At 38.2% G+C, this 27,592-nt stretch overlaps 2 protein-coding genes across 3 annotated transcripts; one reads left to right on the top strand and one right to left on the bottom strand.

The window, feature by feature from the left end:
- Positions 1 to 6,196, bottom strand: LOC145908328 (stAR-related lipid transfer protein 3-like). The gene is made up of 12 exons (XM_082995585.1): positions 5,991 to 6,196; positions 5,509 to 5,638; positions 5,132 to 5,221; positions 4,752 to 4,898; positions 4,313 to 4,433; positions 3,786 to 3,914; positions 3,373 to 3,539; positions 2,501 to 2,599; positions 2,339 to 2,398; positions 1,696 to 1,883; positions 792 to 885; positions 1 to 646 (listed from the first exon to the last, which is right to left on the bottom strand). Exons 1-12 carry the CDS (start codon positions 6,140 to 6,142, stop codon positions 551 to 553), a joined length of 1,473 nt encoding a protein of 490 aa, XP_082851711.1. The 5' UTR covers positions 6,143 to 6,196; the 3' UTR covers positions 1 to 550.
- Positions 6,197 to 10,938: 4,742 nt separating this feature from the next.
- LOC145907889 (matrix metalloproteinase-14-like) lies at positions 10,939 to 27,505 on the top strand. Of its 2 annotated transcripts, none has more exons than XM_082994989.1 (11): positions 10,939 to 11,165; positions 19,671 to 19,859; positions 20,356 to 20,435; positions 22,125 to 22,411; positions 23,430 to 23,591; positions 23,852 to 23,963; positions 24,572 to 24,697; positions 25,107 to 25,249; positions 25,347 to 25,484; positions 25,786 to 25,905; positions 26,045 to 27,505. In XM_082994989.1, exons 1-11 carry the CDS (start codon positions 10,962 to 10,964, stop codon positions 26,446 to 26,448), a joined length of 1,965 nt encoding a protein of 654 aa, XP_082851115.1. In that variant the 5' UTR covers positions 10,939 to 10,961; the 3' UTR covers positions 26,449 to 27,505. The 2 variants fall into 2 exon arrangements, with proteins under 2 accessions (XP_082851115.1, XP_082851114.1); XM_082994988.1 differs by having other exon boundaries at positions 23,328 to 23,591.
- The last annotated feature ends 87 nt before the right edge of the window (positions 27,506 to 27,592 follow it).

The raw sequence follows: 27,592 nt of genomic DNA, 5'->3' as shown, positions 1-27,592 counted from the left end.
CCGGTAAGTTTTATTGTACTTGTAACAAACATTAGGAAAAGTAAGCGCAACAAGAAATGACATAAAATAGCATGCATGGGCAAGTCACGATAGCACGAACAGAATAAAACGTGAACCCTTGCAACAACCTAACATCTCATTTTCCTAAAACTGACCATTGACATTCAGCCAAAAGCAGATCATTAATTTACGCAAATGTTTTTTAAACATTTTCAGCCTAAACCGTAAGTAAAAAAAAATGGTATTGGGTTATTGGTATAATCTACCTTTACAAGCATGAAATATTTACTTACTCCTGGAAAGTAGTGCAAACAATTGATAAAGCTTTGATAGTTTGAAAAAATGGAAAAAGATAGTCTACATTTGTCTTTCAAAAAACATCACTTATGTAAAGGTGCTTGCAATTGCAAATGTAATGTCATAGTGAAAAATTTGGCCTTAATTTCACACATTTCATATAGTGCATTAGGATATTTTGGAGCGACTGTTGCAACTTAAAGAAAACAGTTGAGTGAAAACATAGCATGCAGAAAAAAGCAAAGAACACCATTTAACTGTATATCGCTAAACGGCGCTTGAGTGCAGTTACAAAGTTTATGACTGTTGATGTCAGGTTGCGATTAACTAAAGATCTCGACAAGTTGCCCTGAAAAAAAAGGATTTAATTTATTACTGCATACAGAATTTGATCTGAAACTTGAAGTCTGTTATTGATCGAAAATACAGAAACAAGCTTTGTTTTACAAACGAATTGACATTTTTATTGAAACTCATTTAACGGAAGTATTTACCCTAAGGTCAGTATTTAGGATCCACACAAAAGTACTCGATTCTGGTCCTTCTTTTCCGGGGCCAATAATGAATCCGGTCGGTCCATTCACCCCTCTGTCAAACAACACATTTGTAAGGTTTCCTTTTCAGCAATCTTTATTTTGGATAAAAGCCACAGGCAAACAATCCTCTAAGCTTTAGGGCAGCAGTCCAAACAACTGGGCAACAGACTTGTGCTGGCCTGTGAGTCATTTGCAAACGGTGCAGAAACAAATTTTTGTTCTTAACTTGAGGATTTCGTATGTGTTATGTGCATAACAGCAGCATCGATAACAGGATGTATATATAATCTAGCCAGCAATAATTTTCACTGTTGTGCTTGTGCATGATGTTGTTTGGCAAAACTATTTGTTTTTAGAATTAGCAATGATTCCGATAACCTACCATGCCATTGAATTTTTAACCTAGTATGTGGAGATCATGCCTACCTTAACCTTGGCTGTAGTGCAAAAAAGGTTGGGGCCTATGTTTCATGGTATTGTTTATAAACAAACACATACAAAAAAGGAAAAAGCTCCTCAGGCCCAAAATGTATTTTTTAAACTTTTAGTTACTATACACCTCAGTTAGGAACAGCACCAAGTTGTATAAGTTTTCAACCAAAGACCTTGCACATGTGTAATATGACAGAAAACATCAGCAAAAAGACGTTATTTGATTGAACTTTGTTCCTAATGTTTGTTGGCCACAAGAACCTCATGAGAAATATCTGAACTGTGCACTGTGTTTAACCTTACATCATTTCTCCATACAATGGTGGAGAAATGGCCAAACAAGCTCGGCAATGTTCAGCAAAAATAAACACATCCCAGTATGCAACATTTTTAGATGCGGTGATTGTGTAACATTTTTTGAAAAGTTTACCTGATAAAATTGGTTTTTGGTACAAGTTCTTCGCAGGAATCTGTGCTGATGCCAGCACTGATAAAAGTGTCGCCAAACTTGTCGATCCGTCGAACTGTGACAAACTCTCTACTGGGAATAAGTCCCATCGCCACTGCAGTTGATACTTCCAAGGTGACTGAAGTCTTGTCCCCAATTTTTCTTAAAACCTTCAAGTACAATTTACTTTTACTTAAATAAAGTTACATTAAAATATTGCTCTATTTCAGCTTGGGGGAAAGGTGGGGATTTTAATCTGGCCCACCTGGAGTGGAGTTAATATAACCTAGTCCTATGAATTCTCTTCATATTTCAGTTTAATAAAACTTTAGTGCATGTTGTTTTGTTTGTTTTACAGTTGCAGCTTTTAAACACTAAATAACCCCATAATAAGCATCAACTTAAGGTTGAAATAAAGTAGAAGAATACATTTAATGGCTTGACACTACAAAGTTGCATAACATCTTTAAAGCAATTTTTTATATTTATTTAAATTTCATTTGCAAGATATAAACTTTAATAACAAGTGGTTGTAAAAAATGGACTAACTTTTAGCAGGACAAGCGTGTTTGCAATACATGCTTTTTATTTTGCATTAAACACAAGCATAGTTTATTAAACTTACCTTAACTGATGCAACAGACTTGTTCCAGTCAGGCATTTCCTCAGTTTTCGTAACAATTTCCTGCAAATATTCCAATTAAATAACTTCTTAATACCAGCAACAAATATTAAAGTCTCAATAATGCGATGTTTTGAATACCACCAATCAATGATAAAAACATACCCTAAAAATTATTTGTGGTGGTATCTGCACTTCTGCTTCAATTTTAAATGATTTTCCATGCTCTGCTGTTTCCATGCTGTACACAACATCTCCATTATTCTGCAAAACATGTTGGATTATTGTAGTTTATATCTATGACAATAAACTAATGCCCAGGTCCTTTCAACATAAAGATATTCCAAGTACAATGGCATCGCAGCATATGATATTGGAGGTTAACGAAGAAAGGCCTAAACCGTGGGGTGTTTCTGCCTTGGTATGTGAGAATATGCATTTAAAGGTTTATATGTGCAAGTGGTGTAAACATGTTTGTTAGTTATGCCATTCTCCTCATTGCAAAGACTTTATGTAAGTGTACCATGTTGTCCAATTGTGTTCTGGTGCAATTTATGTAGTTTCACTTCCTTTACACAGTGTGCAGCTGCATCAGCTTGTATGCATCTTATCTATTGTTTTAGTTGTGCTACTGTAACCTTAGGCAATGAACAAAAAAAATCACCTGACACAGTGATTACCACAACAGTGATTTTGCCCATTGGTTGCAATATAATCAGAACACGCTTACATTTTCCCAAACTACAGTACCATATGTGTCTAGAACAGGGATTCTTAACCAGTTAATGGTATATGTTGCTAGTTGGCGTGTGGTTGCTGAATTATTAGAGTTGGTTAAAATATTTCAATACATTTTTTATCAAAAACAGTTGCAAGAAAAGGTGTGAGATTTCACAGATGCTGACAATGAAAAGGTTAACAAGCACCAGTCAGGAACAACACTAAATAAACACAAAAGCCTATGTTTACTATGCTTGAACACATAACCACATGTGGTTAAAGAATAACATGGCTCATCATGTGACGCCAAGTTTTACCAAGGTTTTTTCCACTTTCCAAATGTCACGGTTGGTGTACTGGGCCCAAAGGTTGTTTAGACCGACAATACCTTCCTCCACAATCTGGTTGTTTAGCTGCAAGGTGCGGTTATATCCATGCATGGAGTAATACATCGACTCTACCGCAGTGTGGCCAGCTTCAGATTCTAAATGAAAAACAGGTCTGTTTTAAATCAACTCATGTTTGTTTTGGCTCATGGTATGGAAACTGATAAAACATTAGAGGTTATGAAGTCACCCCCATTACATTGCAATATACCTATAAGAATTTGTTTTGTGCAAACCTAGCAAATTTTTTCCCTCACAGTAGTTAAAACACATTTGCTAAATATGAATGATTTTGAGGATATGCACTTATTACAGTCCTGTTAAAATGTTGAAATATTTTATACCTGGAGCAGAAAAAAAGGAAAAATGTTCTGAAGCAGCTGTAGATGGGAAATGTTTTGGCATGAACATATTTCTTTGTTCATCTGGCATATTAGATTGATAAGATTGCTGCAAAAATGCTTGGACTGTCCCTGTAGACATAACAACCAGTATAAAAGCAGTTAGCTAATGCATAATATTGCACTTGTTGTCAACCAAAATCTACTTTTCAAAGGATTTTTGACACTTATTACACATTAACAAGCTTTACTAATCAAACAGCAAATACTGTGGCATGGAGGCCAAGCACTCATATTATTGCTTTCAATAAATAACTCTGGTAACCTCCCAACAACAATTTTGTAATTAACTTATACTGCATTTACCTAATTTAGAATGCTGCACTTATCTTATCTATAAGTTGTATAAATAGTAAATAGGGTGTTTTACATAGCATTTAGTAACATTAAATCCAACTTTATCCACAAAATCTATTTTTCATGACAACTGATTTTAACTCTGTTTTACTTACATTAAAATTCAAACTTACTTTGTGCAATTTTTGATTCCCCAGGCAAAACTTTTGAGTCAATAAACCAAACCTCAATCCAAGTAAAAATGAAATCAGTTAGAAGTAACACTATCGTCATGGGGATGTTACAATAATGGTGCTGCGGATAAAAAGGGAGTAGCTTCAAACAAAAACAATGACACAAATCAAGGAAATGATGATAAATATGCAGCATTTATTTTTTTGTTGACACCTATGTTTATGATGCAGTGGCAGATAGGCTGATAAAGCTTTTAAAAACAGACTAGACCAGTGTTTTAGCAAGTTGGCCATAGCACAGTTTCATATTTGAACATCAAATATGTCGAAAGTGCACCTAAGTTAACAGCATAGTGGGTCACTCAATTTGTACCACAAGGAATCGGGACCAAGAAAAGTTTGAGAAATATGGCCTATGTACTAATATTATTGTACTGACTGCATTAGGAGTTGCAAAGGTTGCAAAGACTTTCAGAATGAGGAGGATATCACAGACTACAGTGCAAAGAGCAACCGGCCACCAGTGACGAAGACGAAATGCAGCGTACATCACTTCAAGAAATAGAAATCTTATAGCAGCAAGAATCTAAAAAAAGAAATGAATCATTGGACACAGAATTACCAATCTGTATTTCACAACGAAATGTGTCAGCAAAAGATCAAGTTTTTGCAAATGTGTACACACAGATTTAATTGAATCTTCCATCCCCTATCTAGGCATTTTTACTTGATTTTTTTTAAGCAAATGTTGTATTTGTTTTATTTGAATTTAACCAAAAGCTTCACAAATGTAATAAAATGGGAAATGTATATACTTACCACAACATCAAAGAAAGAAGTTTTAATATCCAATTCTACTACTTGATCTTGCAGAATTTCATAAAAAGGAAGTTTGCTTGTACTGCTCACCTACAAACAAAAGTAACTTTGCATGATAAAGTTTATTATTGCAAACTGCAATGCTGTGGTTATGCAAAACATTTCTGTATGACAATGGATAGCTTTTTAATGCTTTATTCTTTTGCAGAAGATTATATCGAGTCTTGTTTGATGCTGGCTTTTGTAAACAAACAAAAAATATTTGTTTTAAAATTTCACTTTCAGTAACAAGCAATTTGTAGTTTGCATTGTAGTACCTATTATTAACTATTATGTCTGTCTATAAAATATTATTACTATTTACCAACAGGACTCACCCCACATAAAATAATCCACAATAGAATTGTAATTATGAAGTCAAAAGTAACAAACAAGCAGAAAGTACGTCTTCCATCCGACATCTTTTTGTCAGCTGCCAATGTCATCAGGGATGAAGATGAATCACTTCTACATGCAAAAAAGTGATGGTCGCATATAATCGAAACATGTAAGTTAATCCAAACATTAAAAATTGCCAACTATTATGTTGTGCTCAAGGCTTGTATGAGGTAGCGGTACACCTTATTAAATTAACTTTTTGTGTAGTCACAGGCTGCTTTTTAAGTGATATTTGTCTTAAGTAAGAATGTCAATAGAAGTTATTGTGGAGAAAATAATGTGTATAACAAAACCCCATTCATTCAGCATGTAACAAGTATGAGATAATGGTGATATAGCTTTAAAAAAAACACACCACCATTGTGATTTTTCTGCAGTTAATGCATATAATTATGAATTTAGTTTTTAAGTCTTGCAGTACCCATGAGTTTGTGTTTGCCATTGTCCAGGTGAGACAAAGGAAATTAAGTGGTCTGGATTGGGTCCTGATGACCCTTGCTCCAAATCTCTGCTTCCATTTTGCTCTGTGATTAGTGGGGTGTTTTCATCGCACTCTCCACTCTTTGCACTCATGACTTTTTTTTACCTAAAACTACTTAAATGTACACTTAGAAACTTCACATGAAGGTTTCTGAAATCATACATAAAAGTTATAAATATAGGCCTACCTTATGCAATGCAAGGAACTTCAGATTGACACACAATGAAATTGCATGATAAAGCATAGGGCAGTTTAAGAATGAAATTTTTGACTTGCAAAGAAAAACTATCAAGAATTAAACAAAAGCAAAATTATTCTGCATAGAATCAAATTTGCGCAATACAACCCAAGCGACCGACCTGCAAACCTGCAACTTTCTGGCGAACAACAAAAAAAACTCAAGACTCAAGATTGAAACCGGAACGAAACGGACTTCGATCAGCTGATCCAAGTGGTACCACCTTATAGAAATCAAATCTCCCAGCCATGCGGAACTTCGGTTCCTCGGAAAGGAATCTCTTTGCATGAATGACAAAATATTTTAAATTTTAATGTTGCTGGCTGGAATGATCCCGGCTAAAATTGTACACCAAATAGTAACCTAGCCATGATTTGACGTCTTTCCTTTACAGTTTGCAATCTGAAAAGATTTTGTCGTCACAAGTTGTTTCCAAACTGTAGTTTTTAAGTAGCTGCGCAAATCATTGGCATATACTTAAATGTGACCTGTGTTTTTATTGTTCGGTTGAAAATTGTGACAAAATAGAACCTAAAACTATAACAGGAATGTCTACGAAGTAATGAATGACGCAATCTTTTCACCAGAGGCGCTGTTGATTAACCAAGGGAACAAATCGGGTTGACACTTAAACCACCTCACGGACGGGCGAAACGGGATTTCCCCGGTTTTCGTGATATGTTAAACTAGTTTTTCACACATGTTTGTTGGAAATATCATTCTTTCTGAACTAAAATAGTTATCAAGGCATTGCATAGAGGTATTTTAAAAGCAAGCAAAACATATTCAATCAACGAAACGTTTGTTTCGTTCACCACGTGCTTCGGCAATGCTACACACGTCCCAAAGTATCAAAATTCTTGGTCTTTAGGCAAATCTACCAAAAAATAAAATGCTCTTAGTGTGTAATAACGTTTTTGCATAAACCACTTAAATATTAGAGTTAGAATATTGCAAAGTCTTCGTGAAAACTAATGTTGAGTAGCTTTTCATGAAACGGGGAATTCCCGTTTCGCCCATCCGTGAGGTGGTTTAAGTGTCTACCAACAAATCGACCCATTGCCCAGGTAGAAAACCTGATCGTAATTGTTGTCCAGGGTGATTAGGGTTCTAATCCCAGTTTCAAAAATAAAATAAGATTAAATTTAGTTAAATCTGCATTTATGGTCAAGGCGCTGACCCATATAAAATGCAAAAAAACGTCTTGTCCAAGATGACCTCAGTTCTAATCGTCATGCGGTCAAAAAAAGTTAAAATCACAGCAAGATTATACATGCTTTTGCAATAACAACACAAGATATCGCAACGCATAAATCAAACAGTCTGTTTATTAGTTTGGCATTTTGTTCAAGTGTTCGTGTTACTAAACTATGATTATCATACGTCTAGATTTTCCCGAAAATATCTAGGATTTTGTGTTCAAGGGAGAAATGACAAAACGAGTATAAATATCCGAAGTTTGAACATGGCACCTCTTATATCCAATGAATCAAAGTGATATTACGCCAGTCATCAGCGATACAAGACCAGATGTCATCGCCGAGACGCCGCCTAAAATTTGAGTATCAAAAACTTGTCAACTATACTGACGTAAATTGATCAGGGATTGTTTTTTGACAGCTATGGTAACCCTATCCTAAACCCAAGAAGTATTCCCCTTTACGTAGAACAGATACTCCCTGCCATTCGACGTCATACAGCGATTAAGCAATGAGAATATGAATTTGAACCTTTACAAACCATTTCTCACATGCACCTTTCATGTCAAGGGCGCAAAATGCCAAATAAAACTTGGTTTCCTCGCCTTCGGCCGCGTCAACACCCCAACGTCACAAATACTTATTATGATGTCACAAACAATTTCGCTCTACGGGGCCAGGGCTTCGGCCAAGCAACAAAATCGTGGGATCGCCAGTCTGCTCCCGAAAATTTCTTCGACCGCTCGAACTACTTCCGCTGATTCAGTGGTCGCCATGGAAACACCTGGCACCGATTAGCTCGTGACTTTGAGTCACAAATGCTCATTATCGCGTAATAATTCATATGCCAAGACAAATAAAACCAACAATTGCATAACATGGGATTAGTGAAAACCTCTTTATTAATAGTTGGTTGTATGAAGGCACTTGTTCTGTTGTTCAGTGGGGTTTGTGCGAATGTGAGGCGGGTACCGGTCATGTTGCATAAATGTTGCTGCCAGCTGCTCACAAGAGCAGTTTTAAATGTGGAGAATCAGCTTGAATTTAGACTTTTTGTAAAGTTGACCAAATTGTTATTCGTTTTTGTTTAAATTATTTATTTTAAGAAAGTTCCTGTATCATTAAATGCCTTTTCGGCGTTTCAAGTTTTCTTTTATTCCGCTTATTTTTTGCCATTAGTGTGTAAAGAAGTCAAATAATACGAAAAGTTCACTGGGTTGGTTCTGCAAAGAAAGACAAAACATAAGTAAATACATACAAAAGTGTTTTTGTTAATTTTTCGAACGCCTTCTTTCTTAAGTAAAAGTTTTATTTTTTGCGTTGTTGCGGTCGCAGTCTTTTTAGTGTTGGTGGGTTACAGGGCTATAAACTTGAGGTAAAAATGTTACACAATATACACAAACTGCGGGATGTCTGGTTCTTCCATATGTGTGAAATCATCAGTTAAACTGCGTTATCTAATAAATGATGGATAAAAAGATCATATAAAAATGCATAACTTTATTGTATTACTCCTTATGCCTTTAATATTTATCCTTACCAGCTACGTTGTCATCTGTGAGTAGGGCGTAGCAAGGTGCAGTGTGGCTGGGTTGAATAAAAGAGTTACTTTATAACATATTCTTATACAAACATTCACTTATTACTTGCTCAAATAGCTTTTCCATTTTTTGATAATTCATGTCAGCAAAGATTTACAAAGACCAAGGTTTTTTTAGGGGAAACTTGGCTTTACGGCGGATATGGGCAATCTATATAGCCTGGTATTTAAGTTAATGTTGTTAGCGTCACTCTGAAATTTGTTCATACCACATAGTCTATTCTCATTTGATTGGACAAAATTTTGTGACTTTTGGTTACAGTTTTTAATTTAAATTGAAAGGTTTATAGTTCATAAACCGTAGTATAAACGCCCAATGTCCGCTTTTACTCAGGCAGTCCATAGGAGGAGGCCGCCTATCGAATATTAAACAATTTCTGGCCCGCAAGAGGAAAAGGTTACCAACCCATCGACCCCCTCTGAGAGGTCTCTTGAAACGAGAGAAATAGATAAAGGGCATGTTAAAAGAAGGGATCCGACGAGAAAAAAGCGCAGCGTTGTACCGACTGCATATCTGACTACAACTGGGACGTACCACACAGCGCTGCGCTCATAACTAATATATCTGCTTTGACAGAGTTGTGTAGGTAAAAGTATAGCAACAAGAGCCTCGCTAATGTAGCATAGACTCACTATATCTCTGCTGGCAGACGCACTAGATGTTTTTAGGCAATTTCTACTCGTTGACTTGCGTGAAATGGTGGCCAGCAATGTGGCGGACGCCAGACAGTACTAGCAGGTGTTGCTTTTGTGCATACCTAGCCAGCTATTACGTTTCCCTGTGCGTCGGCACTAATCTAGTTGAGTGGTTTTGAGCGGTATGTTAAGACTGGTATTGATTTGTGTGTTATAACTTATTCGCACAAGCATAGTCGACTACTGCTGTGCAGCTTTCCTGTTTAGACAACGGGATATGGCTGCAGCGAAAAAGTTTCCGTCATGCCCACATATTTGATCTGGTTGGCTGTTCTAACGTTTTGTTTGAAATCTTGTTTAAACATGTCTTGCTACGCTCTACAGTGCAAAACATTGACGCAGTGTTTCATGATAATAATGTGTGAACACTATTACTGCTGACGCAGCGAATTGAATATAGCTGTGTTAAGTATTGTTTGGTTGTTACTATGGAAGTTTGTGTCTTTGCTACAAGTGCTGAATGTACTCTATGACGAAACAATTAAGTTGTATCGCACAGTGTTTAAGTCATAGCACATTCAGGCGAGAACGAAGGCAACGGGATGTTACCAACTTTTACGGTGTAACAGCGGGTTAATTGCAGGCCTTAGACACATTATTAAGCAGTGTCGGGTGTAAAAGGTTTACGTGTCTGTGAAATGTGACCAAATTTTGATCTTTTGTAGATCACAAACGTAAATTTGTACAGATAAATGTAGTCGATGTTGTTTATTAAAGCAATTTTGGACTGTAACAGTGCGCAGCGCCGTCAAAATAAACCCGGTTGTTTCTGCTCTTCTAACAGAGTCAGTCATTAAATTATCCCGCGTAACATAAACAAAGCAAGGCTGGGGACTGAAAAGGAGGCCGTCATTTATAGTCAACACAATTAAGTTGCAATTCGGCGCGATTTTCCCGTGATCCGATTGCATCGGTCAGCCAACAATCAATTCTTCAGTGTCGCGACTTGGTAATTCGCGACATCACAGTTTGCGACATTGTCCAATTTTAATGCAAAGTTGGTGAGAGTCATTTTGTAGAAAAACGATGACGGAAGTTGTTTCTGACGTTACAAAGTGCAACTTTAGGAAGCATTTCGTCGTTTGTGCACCTGCCAATTGGGAGCGCCGACGCGTAACATTTTTTTAAAGTTTCGTGTTATGTTTTTGCAGAAATAGCGAATTGTTGTGTATATTTATATGGTTTATTTTGTAAAAATTGTGACGATGAAAGTGATCCAATATTGCAAACCGACCGTTTTTCTTCTTATATTTATTCTGCACCAATCCCAAGCCTCCGGATCTTTCAATCTACAGCTTTTACGCAAGCTCGCCAAGTTCACCAATCAGGAAGTAGCCATCAAATCACGTGACAAGCGGGCAGCTGACATTTCTATAGGAAAGGTATGAAAAACATACTTTTATAGCCTACGACTTTATGAACATTTAACATGAATAATGTCTATATAACTGAAACTAAATTCATTTTAGCCCGTACAACTATAACAACCGCTAACAATGAATTAGGTTTGAGTCTTGGTGGTTCATGTTCAAACTTTCATTTTGTTGTGGTATTTAAACACTGAAAATGGGCATTTTAAAGGATGTAACCTTTCGATGGCCACTTTATGCATTGTTTATGAAACTGGGAGGTTGAAAAGAAAGTCAATGTGCAGCCACGAAAGGTCGTTTCTCCCAATAAGCTTATAGTTGCAAGTATGGTTCAATAAACAAAGCGTACGCAATGTTTCGGCCATCGTTGCACTATCAATCCCACATCATGTAAGCTCTATGTCATATCACTTAGCGTTATCAGTGAAAAACAAACCGCAGTATCCTTGAATGTATTTTTGACACAGTGACGTAAGTGCTTGACCGGTGGTTGCGACCGAGTTCGTCACAATTTGTTATTCCACAATACAGAGCCACGAGTTCTCACTTGATCTTTGCTATTTTACGCCACAGAATTGAAAACTTGTGTTGCAACTTAACGCTACACAATAGATTGTTGCTAAACTTCACGCATGGCGAAAATTGCTTAAGTCATGTTACCAGCCAATGTCGCAAGTGCGTAAAATTGAATTTTGCAAGAATCTGTATCTCCTCGATGGTCATAAAAATGTCCAGAAAATAGTCCTCCAAGCAAAATCCTCACTTTAGCTGGCACCGCGGTTTTAAGGTCGCTGACCCCCAATTAACGATGAATTTCCGCCTTGGTATTACCTTAGGAGTTAGTAATTGTCGTTATAAAGTCATCCAAGGTTCATGCACTAAAATTTCCTTGAAATATATGGGAGAAAAAATAGTCCTTCGAATAATGGCGGAAGTTCGCGAAGTTTCTTTTACGTCATGGTCTTCTCAGATGAGGATCTACTCAAAAATGGTGTCGGCAGTTTTGGGGCCCAGTAGTGTCATACTACGTTTCGCTTTTGAATTCTCACCACTTTCAGCCTTCGTTCATAATTCAACCCGCAAGCTTAAGAACTTGGATGTCAATGTTCTTCAAGACAATCAGATTTTAGTGGAAGTTTATCCCTGGGTTAATTTGTCTGTACGATTACTTCACCTCCATCCAAAGTTCCGAAAAATCGATGACATATCGATTCGCTTGTCAAGCTTATCGAAACTGTTTTAATCTTGTATCCTGACAAGATATTAATTAATGGATGCACAGGTCGCGCGAAGTCCGCTTTTGTGGTTTTGGGCAAACGCATTGACTCGAAAGTACATTTTACCGAACCGGCACGTCAAAACGCTTTACATTTTATTACCTTCAAAATCATAACATGCAATAGATGCGATGCGTCATATGTAAAACCCTATATAGCACGACGTTTCGTTCTACACTTACATAGTTAATAGCTATGTTTGTCGGAGTTACACGACAACGAATATACAGTTGTTCAGTGTAGTTGAGAAGGAACAACTTGCCAAAACATACACGGAAGGTGACTACAAGCCTTAAGATTGGCGCCATCCTCGGTGTGTATCCTGGAAATGTATTCCACGGCAATCTTCAGCCAGTTTGATCAATCTGTGTTCCTTGTCCAGATTCACGGTAGTACATCCTGCTACAAGCTTCAAAAACATGACATATTCAAATATACCGACCATAAATTAACAAGGGCTTTTTCTTTTTGATTTCCATAACCAGCGTGTGAATCAATTTCCTCTGACTTTCCCGCAACGATATTATGTTTGTGAGTCCAGAGCCTTGTGGTTTACTTTAGGGGACCATGAGTCAGTTTAAGATTGTTTGAAGATGAAAAATGGCAACTACACGGAAGTGTTTCACATTTTATTACGCTACCCAGAAGAGTACCGAGCGTGTTTTAAACTGGAAAACCAGCAAACAACTGGTTTAAACGGCGTAGAAACAACAAACGTAAAAAATCAGCTCCCTTTACTTAAAAAATGCTGTATAAACAGGCTCATTATATATTTACGTGTAAATTCTTACTAAAAAGGACCCGGGGTCGCTCTCTGTTGCAAAGTTTGTTTTCGGTTTTAGTTGAGTGTTCGTTTGTCACAACGATTAGTTGAGTACGCTAGAGCTAAATTTAGTGTTGCTTAACAAAATTGCAATAATGTAGTAAATATTTGTTCCTTACCACGTGCTCCCAAGCACGCAGGCGTGAACGGTCATAAAAGTGACGTTTTATTTTACGCTCCGGAAGCAACGTAATAATGGTGCAACCGGACATTACTAAATACCAGGTTCGCCTTAATGCGATTGATCAAAAACAAGTTGTGTGGTGACGTAATTGTTTGTACCGTGTTGAACTGTCTTGAAACGTTAGCGATGTGTAGGCCTTCCCCGGGGAAAGACTACGGTTTATGAGCGCATTTTGGAAAGTTTGTGCTTCTATTGATAAACACATTAGCCACGTGATACAACTTGGTGAATGGGGAGTTATGGGTGAGGGGTAACGCCGGAAGTGACGCAATTTAAGTTGAACCAAGGTTATATCCGCTTTACTCGCTTGTGACTATATACGTGACACAATAACCATTGCGTTTATCTTTCCAAATATGGACAGCGGTCAATTTTTCGCAAGTTGATTCATGTCCGAAACCAACCCCGGAAGCCATGTTGTAAATGCGATCTATCTTTATCGCTAATCACAAGGTTGTGTTGTCGAACGATCGAAACATGCAAAGCGCTTGTTGCCGTATAATTATTTTGCATCGATTGGATTTCGCAAAACACGTGACGTCAGTCCAAATTAAACAAAACTGATGAAACTTTCTTCTTGTAAACTTTCTGTTTTTTTTTCGAACCCTAATGTTCTAAATATACATTTTCGGATGTTGTTTCCTCCCATTGTAAGTTGCACAATTTCAAAATACAGTATACTGTTTCGCTTCATTCACCCATAATGTAAAGTGTGAGGGAGAATAGACAAACTGTTCGCACTCGATTGATTAGACGAGTGATGTCATGTTTGAATCACCACTTCCATTCAGTGGGCACTTTCTGTTATTTGACCAACAAGCTCTCATGCGGTCAAGCGGTTCAAGTGGTCTCGGCCGCGACAAACTCCATATTTGAGCTGGCTTATTGGCTTTGAAATGTCTCTATGGCATTAGTCCTTCCATGTTGTGCCTTTATATCACGTTCTCAAAGAAACTGTCACATATTTAATTAATGGAAATTGCGTGGTTATTGTTATTTGTATTATGAAAAATGTTAGTATTTATTGCGAGTGCGCTCTAACATCTGTGTTGTCCTTTTTCACGCAAGAAGTAGTGGCAAAAAGGTAAAGGACTGTTTTTGCCGAAATCTAAAGGAAATTTATGTGATTTTGAAACCATTATAATCGCTTTCTCCGATAAGTTATCTATCATTGATAACAGACTACCAGTTAGACGATTTTCTGACAAAAGACGTCACAAAAATGACTTAAAACCGTGTTTAGGTTGACGCCAGTCAAGAGTTGTTCACTGATTACAATCTAAAGGTGTAAAATTACGGCATTGGATTTCAGCAAATCGTTGCGCACTAATTCAATTTGTCTGGTTTTCCAGATTACGACTGTTGTGACTTGGCTAGGATGGCCCATATCTACTGCTCATTGTATTCAATGTAAATTCAACTGGTAAAAAAAGTTGTTTTATGATTACTAATGAGAATTGGGTTACCTGACGCGCACCCTTAATTGTAACAAAGCGACATATTTTTATCCCTTAAAAAGTGATGTTGCTTTCATAATAAGATAGCTTTTTGCTAGAGGTTATCAAGTGTTTGACCAAATATGTTCAACTTGACTACTTGACAACGTCATAATAAATCATATGTGGGTGATTAAAACCCTCTGAATTATACCGTCTAGTGAAGTGTGTCTGTAAATTTTGTCCCATGCGTCTTCTAATTACGAATCAAGGTATGCGTAATTGAAGCATAACTAACGAGCTTTGCGTGGGTTGCGCTCGAAATCATCTCAATGTTTAGGAGAAACAAGCAGTTCTTGCGCCTGCTGTTGAGACTGACGCAGATTTGGCAAAAAAAAACGAACTACGCCCATAAAATTTCACTGCGTAAAGCGAGATTTTCAAAGTTGTCTGTGACGTCACAATGCAGTCTGTTGTGCAATAATCCGCCTGTTTTGCATGCACTGTAACGCACAAGGTGCGCGTGTCCAAGCTGTAAGTTTCCGACGGATTTTCAACGAAATTTTGGGTCAACGGGTGTCGTGTTTTGTGTAATCCCCGACTCTGCGAGACTGCGAATTCGTTCCAGAATGTAACGCTTTGTAAACAAACCCTCCTCAGCTTGACGCACGCGATTTAATGAGATTTGTGTTGCAAGAAGATTTAGTTGGAAATTGAGGTGTTTGTGGATTTGCGTTAGAGGTACTCAAATTTGTGTGTTATCGTAGGGCACAAAGTTATTTATCACTATGTTGCTATAAGCATTTTGTAAGACAGGCCAAAAAAGATACAATAAATCGACTTTACAGACTGTATAAAAAAAAACATGTTACGTCAACCAAATTATCAGTTCTCTTACAAAAGATATCAAAAGAATACAACCGGTATGATAAGTACAATCAATCTTCGTCAAATAAAAGAATATTAGTAAAAAATTAGGTTCGCAGGCATAGTTGTCATGCTAAAGCATCTGCAACTAAAAACATAAAAAACTACACCAATAAAGAAGCTGCTCAAAGGTGTAGATGCAGTATTTGATTTAATGATTAACATCCTGTTCGTTGGAAAATCGGTTGTTGAACAAGATGGTTCGCATTCTAGTTGATAGCAGTGCAAATATGCAGTTGAATGTGAACTCGTGTGGGACGAGGCGTGACATACCTGTTGAATTACATCACAAACACGTGACTCAACTAATCTTACGAGACAAACATGTCGTTTATTTATTACAAACCCTGATGCTGGCGACTCTGTAATGTTTTTGCAAATTTTATCCTTTGAAACTTTGGAACGCGTTAATTGTTTGTTTCAAAATGAATTAATACAATTGAAAAAGTTGACACTTTGGCCAAAATCTTTGAGAAGCCCAAACGGACTTACTTAAAACAGTCACACCCGCAAGGTAGTAAATCCCCGCTTTATCACCAAATCTCTTATCAGCGCCAAACAAAATAAACAAACAAACAAATGAGTAAGAGTGGTCGCGGCGGCCAAGCAAACACGAGTCGTTACGCATCACCGGAATTGCGTCATGGGCCATTGTGACGGCACAAGCAAAATTCTAGAATTTTGACTTTCGCGTCAATTTGCCCAAAATCCGAGCCCATTAAACTGCGGGGTTTCGGAAATCACGGCTGGTCCTTCAGACGTCTGCTTGGGGAGGAAATAAGCCCTCCCGTTGTGACGCCACAATCACCGACTTTTGGACATGCGCAATTGTGCAAAGAGACGCCAAAATATTGAAATACGTAGATATGAGCTACCAGACTGACAAAATTTTGACTCGGTTTGAGGCAAAGGCTGCAGTGTGACGTAATTTCCCCGGCAGTCGTAATCCCCACGCGAAATCTAATTATTTTTACAGAACTGGTTTTGCGTGTTGTCCCTTTCAACAACGCACGGTAAATTCGGGGCTTTTTGCACCGTTACAAAACACCTTCAATTCTTGCAATACAAGCAATCTCACCCCATCAGAGGCGTTAATGTGTTAGAATCGACCGGCAAATGATATTGTATCAAATTACATTGGAAATTTAATCCGCATCGATTCTGTCCTTTTGTGACGACCTAGTTGTTGCAACATTACTTAAAACCATTGCGCAAGATATTGAACTGTATTGCGATGAAGTCATGGGTATGATGTTTGTGAAGTTCTCCACAATTTTTGTTTTTTTTTATACTGGGACTCCCTTGACAATTATTGCATTCTCTGTTTTCATTTCGCTTGCATTGTTTGTGAGGAGTCAAATTTGCGGCATCCACAACTATACCAACACCGCGGAATAAGAATCAAAATTTACTTGCTTGCCGCAATAAAGTTGGGATATTTTGTATGTGAGAAATACATTATAAGACGAAAATTAGTGGAAATAGTAAGGTGCATAATTACAAATTAGTCGAATTGGGCTTTTACTGAAAATGGTTTGTGATTCACACTTAAATCTGCCCTCTTGTAAACACCTACCTCTAACACTGCACAAGGCAGTTGTAAGTTGATCTACCATGAAATAACGCACCGTCGCCGATCCGATGATTTCATATCAACTCTGAATCACGTGCTTACAATATTATAAACCCATGCCCTCTTATTTGGCAAAAAATGCGGTAAAATTTTAAACAATTAAACCTTTGTTGAAATCAAGAAAGTGGTGGGAATTTAGTCGAAACATTTTACCGAAGGATAAAGTAGGATGGATTCAAACTTTGCAATCTTATTTGGTCAATTTTGACAACAGTTCTAGGAATTTTAACGGTGAATTGCAAAAATTCCTTTTCGCCTTGAGTCATCCGTAACGAGGCTGTGACTGACTGGAGTTGGAGGCTCCCAGATACATAAATTTTACACCTTGGGTTCCTTTGCCGTGTGAAAGTAGGCATTGCATTGGTAGCAGTTGAAACCTAAACGAAAAACCTACTTGAGATTGTGCTTTTGGTTTATTTTCTAAAAAGTTAGCCTCAAAACCACCCGATGTGTACAGTTGCAGCATTAGGGCAAAAAATAGCCGCATTCTCTCAATATGTGGGATAAATTTACCTTTACCTGACAGTTTTTGATGCATTGAGATACAATGCATGCATCTCTGTTGCAAAGATTCGCTCATCGTGCATTGCTGCAGGGCAAGCTTAAATAATTGTCAACTTGGCGGAATGAATAGCATCATGCGTCATAATACATGCAATAAAGACGTTTTTATGACTCAATAATAGCCTTCAAACCCACCTTAACCTGTTGCTGAAATTTAAATTGCGCATATCTCGGTGATAACCTTACTTATTCCTATAGAATGGTCGTTTTATTGGGCTGTATTGCAACTTTATACTGGGTTTTATGCATTATAAGCATGACGTGATAGATAGGTTTGTAAATGTTTGTATATTTAGGTGAATGATGTAAACCAATTTGTGCCTTCTAAAATCAATTTCATCAGAAATTGCAATCGCCGCCCAAATCAATTTAAAAACTTATAAAAACCCAGGCTTTTTCAAATCCATCAAGTGGTGTCCGGGCCCTTGAAGATACCACAATTTTAATAACGCCCGTCTGAGTGCATCAGACATTTCCCATCGGTAAAATAAACTAACAGCAATATTCCCACCGGACCATTAGGATGTTACAACCATGGCTTGCCTGTCTCTCGTCAGGCTGCTGGGAGTCCGGTTCCAAGCCTTCTGTTGCGTCACAAAGGCGGTAACAATGATTTATCGCAGGCGATTGTGTTCAGATAACTGGCTTATCACATGTATTGGCCGGTTTTAGGGTTGGGTTGTTGCTTTTTAGGGTGAATGGGTTATCTTGAAGCTGATATGGTGGCCCGGTCAAGGTATTGCTTTGAAGCCAAATGAATGTTAAATTAAACGTTTTCCCACCAATCGACTAAATGTCATTTATATTGCACTGGAGAAATTTTGTATATATTCCATTGTGTGTTTGTCAATAGAAAAAAAAAACTAATTTCAAATATCACGTTAGAAATCATAACCGCGTGTAACTTTTTAAAGTTACTTTGACGTAATTTACACTTTTAACACAACTCACCCTCCCCTGTTTCTGTTTTTGAACATGATGACTCAACATTTACAGCATGTTCGTTTCCTACTTGTAAAGTGAATTAGGGAGGGCGTTGCTCCAGTATCCGTATCTATGGCAACCGTCAAGATCTTTTAAGCTGTTTAAGGTGCAGCAGATGCTCTTTCTAAATAATTCATCGATTTTCAAACGCATTCGACGCCTCCTTTCTTTATGACATCACAGGACATGCACTTCACGCGTGACCGTCTATCTCACACTTTTCGTCGCGTAGGTTTTTAGGTTATTGGGGGGATTATTACGTCACAGCCCATTGCTGATTATACCTCTTACCTCAGCAAACTGGGTTTGAATCAAGGAAATTACAATAAAGCTTGCAAAAATTAAAGATAACTGGCACATATTTTGCATGTCCATAGTCTTCTGGATCTGATTTTACGTCAAACGACTTGAGAATCTTTCAAGATAAGGCCAACTTGTATTTAGCGGCAATAATGTGGATTAAACAATCCCATTATCTTATAAACTTTAACCTAACATTAAAACAATTGCTGTTTTAGGGACAAAACAATATAGCCCATATAGCTGATGTCAATTTTATTTGCAAAATGCTCTAGATACAATTGAAATTCTTATCAGCTGTATGTGATATTGTTTGTCCCAAAGAATCACTGTTTTTGCCGAGTTTGCATTGATGAGTGACAGTTTTGAAGGTTACTTCCTGTTTTTAGGAATACCTCATGAAGTATGGATATATGCCCCCTGACTCATTAAAAAGCGATGGGGAGACAGCGGGGTTGCAGAGCTGGTCAGAGTCGGTTAAGGAGATGCAGGAGTTCCTGGGCCTCGATGTTACCGGTGAATTCGATGACGCCACAATCGCAATGATAAAAAAACCACGATGTGGGAACCCAGATAAGGTGATGTTTCAACTAATAAAAGTCCTTTGTGTGGAATGTGGATTTTGTATAAGTTCACGTGCAATTTGACAGTCGAATTCCTTTAAGTGGGTTGTGTAGCTTTGATCGATGTAACACGACTCGAAAAACACAAAGAAATCTGTTTTATCCCCAAAAAAATTAAACAACGCTAGATTGAAAACTCCTTTTCGGAAAATTTAAGCGCCTTTCGATTAAAGGTTTAAATGTAGAAAGCACCCCAAATAATGGCGCTTAAGCCATTAATTATTCGACCAAGACGGAAGGCAATCAATAAGTTTGTCTGAACTTATTTGGCCCCTTGGGGCTAATAGAGTCATCGCTACTTCCAAGGGTACATTTTAAACTACCACGTCTGCAACTGATTTATGCCCAGGGCCTGGTCTCACATATGCAGTATTAAAAGTACAGTGCAAAATCTATTGTAACTGTACGATGTTTTGTAACATAACAAAAAAGTTTGTTTTTTGACTTACAGTTCTCAGTAGAGGGAAACCTACGACGAAAACGTTACGTAGCCGTCGGTTCTCAGTGGAATCAACCAACCGTTACATACAAGTAAGTAGAAAAGTGACATTGGTCGTGTGTGTACATAAACTGTATGTTCAAAGCCCGCTTTTTTTGATCTGATATTGAGTAGAAATGTTTTATGTCACATGATAAGGCAGCATCGCCCCACTGCGCAGGCCCTTACTTGGCGACCATCACAAACTACCAATTTGATCTGCCGCAGTTTCAAATTATACGAAACATAGCCATTAGTCTTGCCCACGCCTTATATATTTTTATCGACAGCACTTAAAGGTTACCCTTAGAATAGCTCAAAACATAAAAATGCCCCATAGCAATTCGTAGTCACGCCGGACAAGATACTTTTGATAAGTTGAAGTAAGTGCATTGACGCAATGTCCAGTTAAATGGAGATAAGTCCACCAGAACTTAGTTTCGACTCTTGATTGACGCGGGTCTTCAGTGGGCCTGTCATCATGGAATAAATTTGAGCGAAATATCCTTGAATTCACTTCCTTGTTTCTGCAAACTGGGATTGGGAAGTCTCTGTGACGTCATAAAGATATTTCCAACTACAAACTCGTGATAACTAAGTTGAGGTGCCCGTGGGGCTACAAAAGTCTTTTGTGACGTTACTAAGAATTCTGGACCTTTTTCTGAGTTTTAAACAAAGGCAAAAAGTAACAGTAGACATCCTAATGTGACACTAGGGGTATTTTTCGGCTCATTAAATACATTTTACCGAGAAAGCGTAAATACAGTTGTTGTCCCCCATAATGACACGCTAGGGCTTTACCTGGAAATTTCATACCCTATTTTAAGTGAAGGGGGGTCGACGCGTTACAACAAACAGCTAGTGGGGCCTTCCGCTTCAGTGGCGCCACTCAGTGGCGAATTTCCAAGTGCATTGTTCATTACGTCACGGCGCAAGGCGTGCGGGTGCATGAAATATTTAGTGAAAATCGATTGTTCGGGGCTCGTGTCGCATCGCCTCTGTCTACATACGAGACCCGCGTTGGTGACGTCATAATCGATGATCTTGTTTGCGTTCTAAAGTCGTTCGATATCTTGTCTAATCTTTTGTACAACTCCACCGATGACCTAAATGAAATTTTTGGAGTGAAGTTTGCGGCAGTAATTATTTTTATTGCTGGAACACCGCTGGTTTGGGTAATTGGACGACCTGGCTTTTTTTTAAAGTTCACAGAAGCGATTCTCAAACCCTTGGCCCAAACCTTAACATTGATTCGTTGACGTAACTCCTTATTCACATTTAAACACCAAACGCTGACCTGTGGATTCAAAAACAGCTTTTTTGAGCTTGTAATAACGATAAGCCAAAGCCTGACACCAGTTTATTTTGGGAGCAGCATTGCGCGCATGTGATTGCTGGCAATGGTTGTGGGAACAGGATTGAAAGATTTGCTGTAAAAGGTCGTTCATGCACGTACGCGATTTACAATTAATTTATAGTTTTCATGACTTGCTTTGATTCCAAATGCTTTAATCCAATGTTTGATAAAACAGAAATTATGTTTGGATTTATGAGGAAAATTAGTTTGACTTTATAGATATGCTGCGTATTGCCAAATTAACAAAAATATTAATTGCTATAGCTAGCTATCCATGTTTCCCTTCTCTCTTGGAGCTTTTCGATGTCATTTTATTAAAACTTACGTTTAATGTAGATCTAAAACTGAATACTGAAAATTAATTAGCTTTTTCTTTGTATTGCAGTATTAAAAATTACACTCCGAAGCTGGGCAAAAAACGAACACACGAAGCAATCGACGCTGCCTTCAGGGTCTGGGGTCGACACGCCCCCATTAAATTTGTCAAAGTTGGAAAGGGAGACGACGCTGATATAAAAACCCTCTTTGCTGAGGGTTACCATAACGACAACACGGCATTCGATGGACAAGGGGGGTATCTCGCACATGCCTACTATCCTGGTAGTGGTATTGGGGGAGATACGCACTTTGACGGAGCCGAGCCATGGACGTTGCACGAGGCCGCCAACCAAGGTATTATATCTTTAAAGTTGATCTGCTGAGGCTTGGTGTTTATTTTTGTTTGTCAAATTATAATTTAATTATTTTGTTGGTGACTGGTCTAATTTTTGTTGTTTTTAAGCACGAATTTTGCATGACACTCTAATTGCAACTCTGCTTTCCTTAAATCTTTAATTCTTTGCATGAACAATTATGAACATAGCAGCGGAAATTTATAAGAAAAAGGATATTTGACGTGCGTCGAAGGGGAAAAGTGCATGTTGCCTTTTCAAACTGAGATATAACAAACAAAAAATAACGAAATGTATGTTCAAATGCGCCGTAACACGAACTGGTTAAAGTCCATTCCGTCCCTTCTCGATCAAATTCGGAAGCCAAAATTCCGGTTGTTCTCGCGGTCTGAAACCATAACCCACAGCTTCCTTCGTACCGCTTCCTTCCATCTGCCATCGTCCGTTGTTTCTTAATATCGGTCTCGCAGCCCAAAAAGCCAATCGCAGACCTCGTTGACATGCTGAATGCCGGTCACATCCGATCGAAATGAACTTGTGTACTCCGGACGCCGGTATGTTCACAGGAGAAAATAACAGCAATGCCGGAAGCGGAAATGCGAACGAGTCACGTGATACGGCACGGATTAAGAGCGAATCCAGTGCGAATCGCGACGGGTTTTTGCGTAGATTCGTCGCGCTTTACAAGTTTGGCGCAACTCCAAACCGGATTATGAGGAAATTATTAAACGCGCAAATCGGCAACCTTGCATGCAGAAAATTATTTCCAAAGAATAACCACATTTTGGCAGACTTACCTAACGCGTCCATGAGTGCATGACATTGAAGCACGATTTGAAATTGCATGTTCTCATAGCACAAATCATTACGTCATCAAGCACGCAATCAATTTCCTTTCCATTGATTTCCGTTTGTAGGCATGCGCTGTCCCACAGTTTCCCCGTCATCTCTGCCGTTTGTGCATTTTTTATTCACCAACGCCACGAGTGATGTCACTAAAGGTTGCGTCACCCTTTCAGGCAACGATCTGTTTCTTGTGGCGGTTCATGAACTGGGCCATGCACTCGGTTTGGGTCATTCGTCAGACTCGTCGGCTATCATGGCACCGATCTATAAGTATCACGATACTGCCAACTTTGTGTTGCCCCAGGACGACATCTACGGGATACAAAGCATATACGGTGGGTACCACTAGGAGCGCTTTGGAGTGACGATTTTTTTAAACAAATATTGTTATCCGAGTGCGTTGCGTTAAAATTGTAAATACAGTAAACCTTGTTTAATGGCGGTGTAATTTCTATTGTGGATTTTTGCAGTATCATTATGTATTTACATTTGTCTGTTTTCAGTATCAAATATGGCGGTTACGCTAACTAATATTCCAACCCTTCTTTGTTATAGCCCATATGTGTGTCAATATGTTTGTATGTATTATTTGCAGGGGACCCCAAAAAGCGCCCGGAAGAACCGATATTCCCATCAACAGATGCCCCACCAATCCCTCCGACCACAACTACAAGGAGATACAATCCGTTCCACACGAAAAAACCTTAGTAAGTAGAATTCTAAAAACACTTTTTATGTTTTATTTCTTGACGCTGTGTTTGTGAAAGTCTCAATAACTCGCTGATGTTACACACAAAGGCAAAATGTCCATGAATAAACTTAAAACTTAGATGTTTTTTGATAGATATATTTCGTCTGTGTTTGCAGGCATCATCAGTATCGCTAAAAAAACACAAACAACGCAGTTAAAACCAACACTAATACAAGAATATAAAAAATATAATTCTAAAATACCTTAAAAACTGACAATCAGGTGTAACGATTGATCAAGGTGAGACTAAACTGTCGGCTTTGGCGATCAAACGTTCAACGTTAAAAAAAAAAAACTTAAACAGGATAAGTGATAATGTTTTGTGCTAATCTGTTACTGAGACACCGTTGGCCACGGAGACAACAGGCGATTCAAAGAAAACAAACTTTCATTAAACACAGATGCTAAATTTTGTCAATATTTCCTGATATATTACAAACGCTTGAAAAATCGATTTTGCCTAAATATATAATTGTGTATGCATGTATTTGTAAGAATACTAAGAATAAAATATACTGTGTGTCTCTTTTTGGTCATATAAATACTAATACCGTTGTCTTACAGTCGTCCTGTCACAACGACAAGAACAACCACAGTCTCAACAACGAAGAAGCCAGAACTCCCGGATGTATGCGAGTTGAAGCATTATGACGCAATCAGTTACATAAGAGGAGAACTGTACCTGTTCAGGTAAACCTGGCAATTGTTATTTGTATCCAAAGGCTTGGCAAATTGTGTTACTGCTAAAGGTGGTCGGATCTTCCCTTTTCTGATAACTAAACCCATAAAACTCTTCTGGCAAAAAACGTTTCTATTGTGATCGACTTATAGGTTATTATTCAACCAACTTTTCCAGGTTATTACATAAAGGTGCTCAAGCACTGGCAATGTACACGGAATGAAAACGATAACAATACACAGTTTTTTTGCCAAAAGAGCCTTTTGAGTTTAGTTAGCAATATGCCTGGCATTGTCAGCAACAAGGAAATGTTTTACATTTATATGCTTAGACTGATACAAAAAATAATTTTCATTTTCCGTTTTGAAACTCTTGCCTGTTATTTTGCCCTCTTTAAATTCAATTGTGTTTGTGATATAGTGGAAGTTACATGTGGAGAAAACGTGATGACGAGATGAAGATGTCTGGTCCCTATCTCATCTCCAGGTTCTGGCCTGAAGTGGGCAAGGACATAGACGCTGTGTTTGAAAACGAAAACGACAACCTCATATACTTCTTCAAAGGTACCACTGATCATTCGAGCGTGACAATTTTTGAAATATTTTATATCTGTCTGTAAAATGAATTGATCTTTCTAAACAAAACATATTTTAATTTCAGGTCACATGTACTGGGTATACCGCGGTACCGAAGTTCTGCGCAATTATCCTCGCCACGTGAGGGCGCTCGGGCTCCAGAACGAGCACATTGGCGCCGCCGTGTGGTGGCACAGAAACGGAAAGAGCTATTTCTTTCAAGGTAGAATAAGAAATTATTGAAATCAATAATACAAAGAAAATAGCCAATACAATTGTAATGAACTTTACACTGAAAATAATTGTAGAAAACAATCGAAGCGTCTGTGGCATGAAGTTCTCAACCATTGTATTTTTGTTTGTATTGAAGATATATAAAACCGTCAGTTATGTTCCTAAATATTGAAATCAAAATAAGTAACAAATAAAATAAAATTACGAAAAGTTCTTCAATATTTATTTTTATGCGAACATAGCAATTTGTTTTAATGCAATTGCCATAAAGTTTGAAATGTCGTTTTTAGGCCAGCACTACTGGAGATTTTCAGATGGAAGCGTTGAAAGCGGATATCCAAAGAACATTAACGTTTGGAAGGGAGTCCCAGCCAATGTTGACGCTGCTTTTGCCGGCTTTGGAAAAAAAGGCAAGCAAAAATTACAGATTGATGTTACGTTTGGTATTTAGCTTATGGAGAAGCGTATAAAATGTAATTGACACAACAATAAAACAATGAATAACAAAAGCAAGGCGGTGAAAATAACACTAGCATGTATTTTTTTCAGGTCGCAATTTCACCTACTTTGTCAACGGCACCGACTATAACATATTTGACAACTGGAAGATCCAAGTTATTCAAGGATCCAGGTCGTTCCGTACCGACTGGTTGGGCTGCGGGTTCATTACCAAAAATGGTGAACAGCAATCTACGTCACTTCCAGCCATTTTTGGCGTTATCGCAGTCATTTGCTTGGTAGTGTTAGTAATTGGTTTTGTGGTTTGGAGGCGTCGAAAGTTGATGTTCAAGGAAGGAACCGTCACGTCGGTTGCTCCTCCGCTTTATACCGGGGGCTACGCAAACCGCATGGCGGGATATGAAGCACCGAAATCAGCCCAAACAACGATGTGTGTCTCGGCCGCACAGCAGAAGTTTCGGCGTTTGCACTACACCTTTCAAGGAAAAGTGTGAAAAAGCGGCAGATTTTGTGTGTTTTTATTTTACCCGCATGTGCGGTATTGTGTCGTCGAGCGCGGATCCTTTTCCTGTCGAACGAACCTCCAGTGGTTCAATTGCCGCGGATCGACCAATTGCACTTCACGTCAGTATATTATCGCACAAACGTCTCGTCAGCATATTTTTTTCTTTGTCATACTTGAAGAGATTTCGGCAGCCGTATTCCATCCCTCAGAAAATTTGAAATTTCGTTCATTTTGCTTCAATCTTCTGTCAGATATTTATTGTCATCTCCTTTCCATAAAATCCTGCCATGCCAAAAATAGAAGAAACCCGGTGCTGCCAAATTTATTTCACCGTCGTGGTCTTTGGTCACACTCCTGACGTCATAGGCTGGCCCCTATGACGTCGTTGGTTTGTGATCACGTCACTATACGCTGTCCTGACATAGCGATACGGACACTTTATTGTGATCCAGCTCACCTACTGTATGACGCCACATAATGGTGACGTCACAAAACATTCATTGCTCTCATTTTTACTGCCTTTGCTTTGTACGGTGTGGTTTAAACATGATAAAATATCGAGTTTAACTCGACTTGCTACACAACATTACATTGGGATCAATTCTTCTGTACACTTGTTGCTAATCCCAAATCTGAACGGACTTTTTCAAGTGCTAAGGCACTGATTACTGTTGGCGCTACGAAAAATTAGCAATATTGGCTTAGTCAAGTTAAATGTAGCGCTGAATATGCAAATTTTAGGCGTCGCAAACCTGTTTGTGTGCGTTTCTGTGTTGCCTCCTTCGCTGAAAATCTTCTAGATTTCCAATTGGTCTCAATTTACGTCGTAATGCTAAGTTTTTTCTTTGAAACGCCATCTGCCATGCTTTATTCTAATCAACCCGGCATGACTACGTGTTTGCATAACTATAACATTGCGCTATTCGTACCGTCAGCACCTTCTTAAAGTCAACGAGACAAGTATAGGCGCCATTTTTCCATATTTTACGTTTTTAGTGCTCTTTTTTTTGTTGCATTCCTCAGTTTACAATAGAATATAAACTTAATTTTGTTTTTGAGAATCAGGAAAGCAGGACAGGAACAATCAGTTGTGTGACGTCACAGTCCACTGGTGGTGCGCGTGTTTTTACTAA

The sequence above is a fragment of the Ascidia mentula genome, chromosome 7, assembly GCF_947561715.1.
Source record: "Ascidia mentula chromosome 7, kaAscMent1.1, whole genome shotgun sequence".
Lineage (NCBI taxonomy): Eukaryota > Metazoa > Chordata > Ascidiacea > Phlebobranchia > Ascidiidae > Ascidia > Ascidia mentula.
This window is presented reverse-complemented; position numbering and strand designations above follow the sequence as displayed.